This window comes from Miniopterus schreibersii (genome assembly GCF_964146895.1).
Source record: "Miniopterus schreibersii genome assembly, chromosome: 5".
NCBI classification, from domain to species: Eukaryota; Metazoa; Chordata; class Mammalia; order Chiroptera; family Miniopteridae; genus Miniopterus; species Miniopterus schreibersii.
Window position 1 is genome coordinate 12,787,006 of NC_138106.1, and position 12,455 is coordinate 12,799,460.

The following is a 12,455-nucleotide window of genomic DNA, read 5'->3' on the forward strand; positions in this document are numbered from 1 at the left end:
TCTTGTATGATGATTTATAAAGTTCTAATGAGCCGGCCTATGCCTTTCCTCTGGCCTTGTCTCCATTTGGGTTAACTTGTTTCCTTAAACTGTAATCATCACTAACCTTCCCTGTTTCGGCCCTTTGCCTAGCTGTCTCATCTAACTAATAACTTTCTGATGTACTTCATCTTAATGTGGTTGTGTGTGCTACGTCTCCCTAATTAAAGCATAAATCCCATGAGAGCAAAGGCAATGCTGCCTTTCTTATAGTTCTGTATGGCACCTGAATTTCTATTTGATACCCAGTAGGAACTCAGTAAATGATAAATGAATGAATGAAAACCCGGGATACGTATGTATTCCATACATCAGCACTCCATTTAACAGGAGAGGAAAAGCATACAGACACTTGGCTAACTTTCCTAAAATCCCAGAACTTAGGACTTGAATGCAGTGTTAATTCTATATAGTAATACAGTGTACATTTTCTTTCATGGACTCTTATTGCCTATTTTGTGAAGAAGCCAGCCCCTTAAATTAGCTAATAATTAACTGTACATGTTTTTTCCCTCTGTCTAAAATACCTTGATGTTCTGTTCAGTCATTAAATTTTCTCATTTGATTTATGATGAGGGAAACTACCAAGGGAATAAAAGCTAATATATCCTTTGGCACATTTAGAGGATAATTTAATTAATAATTTCATAGATTCAGCTTTACTGTATGTTCACTCATATGCAGAATCAGCTACGGCAATTAACTAGATTCAGCCCATGTGTCCTGGGAATTCTAATATTCATGGAATACTAAATTAGGTGTGTGTTTATTGCCAATTTAACCATAGTACTGGAAGTGCATTTTCCGTACTAAATTTGAGCAACCAAATTATACATAAATCTCAGCATATTTTATGACCCTAGAGTCATGAGCATAATTTATATTGAGATATGCCTATATATGACTTCTTAGCACACACTTTAATTTGACTGTTATTAGTGATATAAGTATTACTGATTATAAGAGAAATTTGAATGTAAGGTAAACTATTCCTCTTTTTACTATTTTCTTCTGCCCCTTGTCTTACTATTTCTCCTCCTTAAATCATATATACAAATATTAATAAAAGTAATTTACTATTTAAGTCTATTTGTCTACTATTGATGCTTTATATATTGAATTTTCCACACACAGCTATGGTATTTTAAATACTATATTATTATGATGCACAGTTTCACATATAAATCTAGGAAACAAAGTTTAAGTGAATCTTTCAGAAGAATTTCCCAGTCATCAAAAGAAGGGTTTGCTCACAGGGATAGAGCAGTGTGAAAATTATTTTACAAATAACAATAATGTCAGTTTCCTCAGAGTCTGTCTGATTTAGCAGTAACGCACTGTGTAACTTACATAATTCATGTTTATTGATGGGAAACAACTTCAGTGTGTCACTCTATTAAAACTGGAAAAAAACCTCTATCAAGTAAAATGTAAATTGTTTATCTACTGAATTAATTCGATGTCTGTCTTTAACATTATATATTGTAAAAATAGCACCACAAAATTAATTCATTTCTTAAACTTTCCAGTTCTATACAGGCTTCATGGCTTAAAAGAAAAATTAAAAAGCAAACTAAAACATTTCATTATTTTATCTTAAAGCGAATGGTTGTGCATTCTAGAATGTTGCTTATTATATGCATAATGGGATGTCCGGGTCAAAACAATAGAAAACAAACAACAAAAACTCTCAGTCTTTGGTATTATTGCCTGCATAATAACAAAAACAATAATAACATTAGAAATAATAATGATGATGATAAATGCTAACAGGGCGCTTGTGACCTGTCAGTGCATGTTATGTAATTAGATTTAATCACAATTACATTACATTATGAATTATTATCACATTTTATCTTTATATTTATCACCTCTTAATTGAAATAATGAAATGTAGGGAATTTTGTAACCCTTTTCTACCTCACTTTAAGTCTCTTGAGTGAAAATTGGTAACAACTGTCACATAATTATAACTTTCAAACAACCAGAATATTAAATTAGACTTGGATCACAATTTCTTTCTGCTTAACTGCTGTTTATATTGACATATATTTTGTTTTTTAAGGTGCATTCATTCAGAACACTTTTTTATTTAGAGAGGTGATAAACTATCATCAAAATTTAATTATTTTTGCATAGTAGAGCAAAATACTTTGAGCCATATGGAGAAAACAAAAGCAATTCAGGTGATGATTGGAAATAAATCACATGTGTTACATTTTCAGAGCACTGCATCATAGTAAACAAAACCAAAAATTGTACAGGTTCTCCTAAAATAATAGTTTACTAACATGGGTCTCTACTTTCAGGCAGCATTTGTGGGGCTAAAAATGTTTTCTCTTTGTTTTTGTTGTCCCAGGATGAACATACTGACTTGCACACTTTAAGCATTAATAATAATTTAATGAATGTAAATGGTAATAAATATAAAACAGATGTTAATATATTGCTATGCACAATTGTACTACAGATAATTGTTTTATAATAAAATTAATAAATTTTAAAAACAGAGAAATTAAATTAAAAGTATAGAGAAGCAAGAACACATATAGTCTAAATGAGAAACACCATATATAACAGAGATTTAATCAAGGAAGCATCTTTTAATCTTTTATATTTATTTAAAAATGTTTTATTGTCAATTTGGTTAAAAGGATAAACAAGTAGTTTCTGTCACTTATAATTTTAATTCAGCCAATTGAACAAATCTGTAAAAGTGCTTTTGATTTTGCTTCTTCAGAATAAAAGTCTAGATTTAGAAACACACAAAATAAGCATTTTAGGATACGTATTATATGAAAGATATCTTTGCAATTTCCCAGACAGCTTCTGGAAAATTACAAATTTGCATTTCCTTTTTTTCGCTTTAGAAAAAGAGACATGTCAAAAATAATTATGTTTGTCTCTGATATTACATTATAGAGGAAATGTTTCCACTCACTCTAGGAAAGAACATTTAACTGGACAAATAAAAAATTTTTAAATAAAAATCTGAAATATATGTGCATACATATTCAGATAAAATTATTTCATTGGTTTATTAGGATGCAATCTGGGATTTTCACACATCTAATTCTTATTATTGGAAAAAGACCTAAAATAAAACATCTCTTAAAAATAAGTAAAATAAGCAATCATAATGAGAAATGTTGCTCAGGGCAAAAAAAATATATAAATCAATTGTTTTTGTATTGATGACTTAAGAGTGCTGGGAACAAAAATTAATCATATTATGAAATCTGGCAAAATCACAGTAAAAATAAATGTATCAAAAAATAAAATATTTTATGGTATTGGGTAGCTACACTGGTAATTGTTCTTATAATTTTAAAAGACTTTTTTAGCAGGCACAAGAAAAATCAATGATTTTCTAAAATAAAACAGAATTATCACTGAATTAGGTGCATCTAACATGTAATATTTCATATCCTGATACATAGGAAGCATTTTGAGATAGTGTGCTAAAAATAATTATTGAAAGAGGTGAATTGCTCTAATCAGACAGCCTTCCTCTTCGTACAGGGTCAGCAACAGTTTCCCTAGTCAACAATACTGGAGCAGAGAGCACATTGTACTCTGGATGAAATAAATGTGAAAAAAGGGGATCTCTGTGGATAAATATACTAGTCAAAAGAGTTTTATAGGTTTTAAAACTGTAAAGATACAGAATCAATATGATCTGATTCTTAGGTCGCACTTCTTTAAAATCCTGTGATGACAATACATTTCTAAGAGGTTTTTTCTATCACTGCTCATTTGTATAGTCTCTACAACACATATGGAATTATAAGTGCATTGAATTATATGTTATTTTATGATACTTTGTAAGCTGTTCAGCTTCCTAGACATACTGCAATATTTGTATGTCTCCTCAATCATTTTGCATCTTTGAAAAGCACTAATAGAACACCATTTCTAGTGCTTTGCAAAAAAATTATTAAATCGAGTAATTATTAAGGAGGTTCTTAAAAATGATAGATACAAAATACCATTTATTTCTTTAATGTCTTTAAAACCACTTATTGAAAATTATTTTGCTTTTCCTTGTTCAGTATATGATAATTACACAAGCAAGTCTGAAGCAATTTAGAGAAACATTTAACCGCACATATCTTCACAAACCTGAACATTATTCAGCAAATATTCACTTCAAAAGCCCTGCCAATCGCAGGGGGAGCGCTGCCCTGCAGACTGACGGCCGCCTAGCCAGGGGACTTTGGGACGTGACACGAGGAACCGTCTGAAATCTGCTTGAAGGGCTGGTTCTCTTGTGCTCCCACCTTCACCATGGGGGTGCGGCCCCGGTCACGGTGCGGCTGGGCCCACAGCACAGGGTGGGCGCCGCCTGGGCAGGGCCCCCCTGCTCCCCGTTTCGGCCGCCCTGGGCCCGCCCTTTCAGCTGAGAGTTGAATTCTGCTTTGCACGCCGCTGGGGCCGGCCGTTTACTGTCATAATTACTGTGCCATCAGCTGATGGTGCAGCTCAGGCGCCGGGTTGTTTTTCTCTTCAGCCCTTTTCACTGTTTGCCCTGTTCCATATTACGCTGCTTTGCGCTGGCTGTTATCTGTTTCCCTTGCTACAGTGCGAGGTCCCTAAAGGTAAAGTCGGGTGGTTCGCTTGCTTTGTTCAACTCTACATACTCGACACCTGGAAAAGTGCTTGGTATATAGTACATGCCTAATAAAAATTGTTGAATGAAAAAAATGGAATTAAGACCTTAACCTAAATTCATAAAATCATGGTTTAGATACATCTCTTCTTTACAAATAATGAAATTAAAGCTTGGATTAAGTTAAATATGTTGACCAATGTCCTAGGATCAGATCCACCAGTTTCATTAAAGCGTAAGTATAGGTGCCAATACTATGATTTTAAAAATATTATTAGAAAACTGCCACCTTGTTTAAATCACCACAAACTATGAATTAGCTTATGTCAGTATAGAGATATCAACAAGACATAGAAAATATTAGGAAAAACTTGTCCCTGCCTCCGCTCTACTGAAACCAGATAATAGAAATCAGAGGATTCAGGGTTTATGGCCACAGGGTTCTGGCTGATTGGATTCGAGGTTTGGACTGGTCTTTTTCAAGAATCAAGTATCTTAACTTTTGGTGGCCATATTATTCTGGACTAAAATGTACAGCAGTAAGTCCCAGCTAAATCTACTGGCAGAACATCCTAGGGGGGGGAAAGTGTGGCCAGTAAGTGATGATATTAGGAGATGCGGTCTTGGGAGGTGATTATGATTGGATGAGGTCATAAAGTGGAGCTCTCATGAAGGAATCAGTGCCCTTATCAGAGACAGGAGAGAGCTTTGTGCCTCTTCTCTGCTCTCCATCAGATGGAGGCTAGAACCAGAAATCAGAAATTTATAATCCAAAAAAGCCCTCTCCAGAACCCAGCCATGCTGGCTCCCTGACCTCAGGCTCCCAGCTTCTAGAACCGTGAGAAGTAAATTCCTTTTCTTTATAAGCTACGGAGTCTGTGCTAACCTTGTTATAGCAGCACAGAGTAAAAGGCTGTAAACAATTTTCCATAAAGTCTTGGTGCATCTTTCAGGATCTTCAACATGGCAAAACCCATGAAGTCCGTGAGGACTTGGTATGATGTGATCTCAGATGCTACTTCGGGCCGCCTCGCCCTGTGAAATCTGCTCTAGTTCTCTCTGCGAGGCAGCCGTCTCTATCAAATCCATAAAGTTCACTGCTAAGGACTGAATAGATGCGGCCTACCCTGCCCCACCCCACCCTCATTCACATACTGAGGTCTTAGCTCTCAGTGTGATGCTATTTGGAGGTTGGCTCTTTACAAGGTGATTAGTTCTAAATGAAGCCATAAGGGTGGAGACCCATGATGGGATTAATGCCCTTAGAGGACAGAAGAGACAGGAGGTGTGTCTCTTTTTGTGTGCATGCACTAAGGAAAGGCCGTGTGAGCACATAACCACCAAGGGGGCCTCACCAAGAACCTCAACAAGAACCTCGCCAGGTTGGCATCCTGATCTTAGACTTCCAGCCTCCAGAACCATGAGAAATAACTGCCCATGGAGAAGCCACCCCGTCTATGGTGTCTCATTACAGCATCTCAAACTAAGACAGTCATTGTGCCAGTGAGAACTGAGATCCCTGGGCAAGGTGTCCATTCCAGAGGACGGGTGAAAGCTGTGTAAGTTGGAGGTAAGGTTCCAGATTTCTGGACAACTAGGTTAAGCAGGTGCCAAGAGACAGTGATAAATCCAGCAGCTATAGAAAATGACTAATTTTACTGAACTGTTCGATATATGTGGTTATTTATTTGTAAAGTTTATCCCCTCAAGGGTTTGATATTTCCTAATAGCTCTTAAGAACATTTCATCATCATAATTTCTCAAGTATGTGTTAACAACATTGGATTTGAATCAAATGATATCTGTCAGACTTAGACAAAAATGTGATAAAACCAGAATAATTGATAGCATCTGTGCACGTGAGAAATGGGAAATTTCAAATATTCCCAGAGGGTTCATGGAAAGTTTGGGTTGAAAAATATGTTTCACCTTTCTCCTTTAATATTCTATTATTATCTTCTCGATATGCAGATAAGCTTTGTAGTTCTTTCAGATGCTGTCCTTGAAATTATCATACTGGATATAAAAACCTAAATAGTGGCTGGCGTTAGAACCAATTTATTTCTGCAAATGAGCCATCTCCTTTGAGGATCGAACAGCTTACGTGTATTATGGTGGGTGTAAAAGTCATGAAACAAAAGTTTAATCATGGATATAAATAAAATGTGTGTCAGCTATGACCACAGAGTTTTTCTAATATCTGTTCGCTGAGATAATGTTCTTTGTTAAAATCACATTCACATCTTATTTACTGCATCCTGTACATGCAGCCAATCATGCTACGAGAATCACTGTGGAGACTTTAAAACATAAAGAAAGAATTATGTGATAAAGAAAATACTTATTAATTCTATGGAAGGCATGCACATATGAAAGCCACAGAAATCTGTGTTATATGATTAATTAATTTCTTCATAGCCTTAAAATGTTTCTGATATTGCTAACAACATGTATACTGCAGGAGAAAATGCATTTAAATATTGATATTATGTCTAACAAGGAATAAAAACAGGTGCAGAGAAGGTGATGAGAAAAACATGTAAATGAAAAATTCAATACATCTTAACACGCACTGTTACCATGTAACTGTTAAATTAAATTAATCACATAAAATAATTAAGTCTAATAGGTAATATGGAACGAGCACCTAGTCACACAACTTAATAATATTCTAATTGTAATCAAACGTACTATGTAATCGGTGCTTATTGCATTAAAACACATATCACATGCCTGTTATCTCCTTTGTTTTATAAATTGGAACTTTAGTTCAACTCCTGCTTCTTAGTAAGGGTAAAGCCTCCGAAATGCTGCAGATGAACTGGCAGGAAGCCAAGGACTCTATGTAGATGAATTACAAAAGAGGTTTTGAACCAAAAAGAAAGGCTTATTCTCCAAAACACCTCAGGTTTAGTGCTATTACAGTAAATGTGTTTGGTATCAAATTGCAAATGTCTTGATAATTTTCCACTCATTATTAGCAATATTATAAGACTGCAGATGTTTGAATCAGGCAGTAAAGACTATTCTAAATTTTTGTGTGTGACATTGTGTTATGTCTTTATGATTTTTATAGTTTCTATACTGCTTTGATTTAAAGGAATAAAAAAGAAATTAAGATAAGCAATTATGTTACTTTCTACTTAAGGGTAAAGTCTTCTTTCACTAACATATTTATACAACTTTTAAGTGAGTTTTACAGTATTATACTTTTCTACTATAAATATTTCTTACTTGGCTCAATTTTTAAAAATTATACTTAGTACCTAGAAGGCAATAACTTCAAATATATATAATAGAGAAGTTCAGCAAATATATGGGTAAATTAATATCATACTAAAGCTCGATTGTATTCTTAAATGTAGTATTAGGATGGAATAGTGAGCTCGATTCCCAACATAATTTAGTATTTTCCTGGAATTCATTAGTAAATTTACTTGTAAAAAATAGAGAATACTAATTAACATATACGAAGAAATAATATAGGAATCTAGATTAATCAAAGAGGAAGCTAGACTTCCAGAGACTCACAAGTAATTCATAATGGACATTTAAAAGATATACATCATTGGGCTAATTAACATATATGAAGAAATAATATAGGAATCTAGATTAATCAAAGAGGAAGCTAGACTTCCAGAGACTCACAAGCAATTCATAATGGATATTTAAAAGATATACATCATGGGGGGAAAACAAGAAAAGACAGCTTAAATAGAGCATTCATATGTAGGTTAGATCCACAAGAGAACTCCTTCCATTTGGAGATTTAAAAAATAAAGAGAAGAAATATGTGAATGGAATAGATGATTAAATTTTAAGAATGTATTTATTAATATTAAAATATAAAACATTTTATTTTGCTTTACTGAAATTCAGTCTACATTAGTAGAACTAACCTTTGTAGGCAAAGGGCACTATAAAAAGCTCTGAACATCTACCTGTAAACCTTAACTAAAGCTATCCTACCCTATCTTGCAATTCAAAATTTGAAATGATTTGCAAATGCAGAACTTAATACACTTTCTAGGAATATTAAGGTTGGTGCAAAGATACAAATGTCAAATCAAATAAAATTGACTCTACAGAAGATTGATACACTGAAGGAAAAAAAGAAACTCAACTTCTATTAGGACTTTGCTGTATAAACAATCTTTTGATAAGCATGGTGGTGATTAGTTGAAGACATATGATTCTAAAAAATAAAAATTAAATTAAAAAAATAAAGGGAAGATATAAATGAAAAACTGCTGAAAATCGAAACTAAGACAATTATGTTCTTGTCTCCAGGAACTAGAGGCATAAAATATTTTTATGGTTTAAAGTTGCATTAAAAATATAATATATATGCATGTATATAATATATATGTATATATTTGATATATGAGATATATATGTTTCCACATTGGCACTGTAACCTGTGATAGTCTGTCTCCACTATTGGTAATAACTAAAATATCTAGAAATAATACACAACAACAGAAATAAAAACAGTAACAAAAAACTACCTAAGGCTTCCATAGAGTAAACAAAACCTTGTGGCAGAGAAGTGAAAACTAGTCTCCCACTTTTTCTCCTTTCTCCATGGGGCAGACTCTACTTGAAGAGCTTCTAAGCGACTCTGGAGCTAAAATTTGTCCATAAGAATAGAGGTAGCTTGGAAAGAAGCCAATACAGGTTGAACAGTGTGGAGGGAATTCCAGAGAGGAGTCAGAGAAGGAGGTGCCATGACCCTGTGTATAAAACCGAAGAAGTCTCGGTCTAAGCTGTGATTTTTGAATGCCTCTGACAGATACAAACTTGCACAGCAAGGAGTCAACTGAGATTTGAATTCACTGCTCATAGGAGACAACACAGAACGTAGGGATGATTAAAAACACTTCTGCCTGGTTGGCGTGGCCCAGTGGTTGAGCCTATGATCCAGAAGATCATGGTTCGATTCCTGATCAGGGCACATGCCCGGGTTTCAGGCTCGATCCCCAGTAGGAGGCGTGCAGGAGGCAGCCGATCAATGACTCTCTCATCATTGATGTTTCTCTCTCTCTCTCCCTCTCACTTCCTCTCTCTGAAATCAATGGAGATATATTAAAAAAAACAAAACAAAACACTTTTTCCAGATGGTTGTCAAATTACCCAGAGTCTGCACAACATAATATTTACAGTACTCAGGACAGAATGCAGCAATTCTTGCTATTTAATGAGGCAGGAGAACATGACCAATTCTAATGGGAAAGGATAACCAACCTGTGCACATCGCAAGATGGCACTAATATGCCATCTTAACAGAGTGAGGAATCTCAGAGGGAAAGAGGGGTGAAGGGGTGGGAGGTAGGGGGTTAGGGTTGGATGAAAGAGATTAACCAAAGAACATATATGCATTTATGCATAGCCCATGGACACAGACAGTAATAGTGTGGTGAAGGCCTGGGGTGGAGTGTGTGGGGGTGCAGGGTAGAGGGGGGCAATGGAGAAAAAAAGGTGACATCTGTAATACTTTCAATAATAAAGATAAAAAGAAAATATTAAAAAATTATAAACAATGAAAAAAGTAGATCTAAAATTTACAGAAAAAATGGAAATAATAAAAATAAAGCCAAAGTCAACAAACTAGAAAACAGATATATATATATAATAGAAAAATATAAATCAGTAAAGCCAAAAAAACAATGTTTTTTAAAGAATATTAATAAACCCTTAGCTAGAAAAGTCTTTTCAATAAGTCGTGCTGAATGCTTTGTGTATATATATATATATGGAAAGATAATACATACTATCTCCACAAAAATGCACTCAAAGTGTATCATTAACCTTATTGTAAAATCCAAATCAACAAAACATTAAAAAGAAAGCTTAGACATAAATTGTTTAATTGGCCTTTCCATTAATTTCTTGACAAGCACAGTTTGCAAATATGTAAAATAATATGGATTATTTGTGTCTGTTCTTGAGTTGCTTTCTAGAGTTCTCAGTTAGAAGATGCATCTTGTTTCACAATTACTATCATATTCTATTAATATTAATGTGATAGAAATTATCCAATAGATTTGTCAACAGGCGTATCTTATACATTCCCACTAAGTCAGCTATGTCCTTTCAAGTATCAGAGAACTTCTAATATTGATGATTCCTGAATATTTATTGAAAATAACATTAAATTTCTTCCTTCACCAAATTATTCTAATAATCATATGCAATGACTTAAGGTAGATAGTGTAGGTTCCATTTACATTAGCTTTCACATTTCCCAAATCTAACAGTTATACTTTTAAAATAATTATTTAGTAACTCTCTTTGTCACAGGCCCCACTTTCAGATAATAGACACTATTTTGATTAAAATATAAGTACTGATATATTTAACCAATTCAAAATACTACATCATATCTTATGAGCATGTAAAATAATTCAACAAAACAGATTAAATAAGAAACAAAAACCCTGGCTACCTATGTGAGCCACAGGATCATTAATATTATAATAAATAGATAGCAACCTAAGAAGATGCTGAGCAATCACTGATAACTAATAAGAATAACTAATAATATAGCTCAGTTGGTATGTGTTCCGGGTTCAGCGTTAACAATTTTCAGGGTAAGCAGTGTCAAGTCATCGCATATAAACAGCACTGTTCAGTGTCCCAAAACACCCACTAGATGTCCCCAATAACTGGCTTTGAGAGGCCGTTCTTTCTGAAGCTATGCATTAAATACTGAAACACGGACCACACAGGTATTTTGATCTTCCTACAACTATTCATATTTTTCAAAGCAGAGAGAGTTCCAGTAAGCATACGAAAGGAAAATAACTTACATTCGATGTCAAGGTACATGCTCTTTTGGTGCCCTCCAATTCTGCTCGCAGCTTCACAGTCGTATCTCCCCGAATCTGACAACTTCACGTCTTTAATGTGCAGGGATGAGCTTCCATGCTGCCCTTTGACTTCGATACGGCCGTCCGGGCTCTGTTTACATCGAGTCAGGAGAAAGAGAGATTTTATGCTTCTTTTGTGTAAAATGATGACCAAATACACGGTGTTTATGATACGTACAGTATATAAAATAAACTCTTACCTGCATTAACATTTTTTAAAAAAAAAAACGCAGCGTTTCTGTATTTCTGATTTAGGATTTCTAGCTTATGCATTTTGCCCGTCCAATTTGCTTACAGGGACACTGGCACGTAGTAAAGACTTAAACACAATTTTTAGTGACCTCTTTCATTTAGTATGCTCTTTGCTTATTAAAAAGCGTGCATGTTCTCCCAGGAAGGGGTTTGTTGGCTTCCAATTAATGTTCTTTGCAAACATAACAAAACAACAGTGCCCTTCATTTCTGCCTAAAGCCTACCCATGAAAATGATATGCCTGCAGCACTTTCATTTCATATCCACCAGGTAAGGAAACACATCAAGATTTATGAAAATTAAAGCCTTAAGGAACTTACAGTTTTCGCTTTTGAATACATGAAACAGTACTGCTCATAAGCATAATGAACACCAGATGCATCAAAGACAAATTATTAAAACACAGCTCTATCAAACTCACTTTTAGGAATTCAATGGAAACAATAGAAGATGATTAATTACTCCGTGAGTATTGACTCAAGTAAAGGAACTGCTTATAATCCAATACTCTATAGATTATATTTCAAATAAGAATTCTTGCATGCAGCAAAAGTCAGCATACCTAGAATTTTCTTAAATCACTTGAATACACTGATAGCACACATAATAAAAAAGAGACAGTTTATTTATTGAATTTTACTTCATAGCACCACAAAATATATTGAACTTTTAGCTTTTTATAATTT

At 34.3% G+C, this 12,455-nt stretch overlaps 1 protein-coding gene across 2 annotated transcripts in view; it reads right to left on the reverse strand.

Moving 5' to 3' along the window:
* NCAM2 (neural cell adhesion molecule 2) overlaps positions 1 to 12,455 on the reverse strand; it is a 343,351-nt gene that overhangs the window by 73,215 nt on the left and 257,681 nt on the right. For both annotated transcript variants that reach the window (XM_081138130.1, XM_081138131.1), the window contains exon 9: positions 11,458 to 11,608. In XM_081138130.1, coding sequence (XP_080994256.1) covers positions 11,458 to 11,608 — 151 coding nt within the window. The remainder of the gene's footprint in view (positions 1 to 11,457; positions 11,609 to 12,455) is intronic.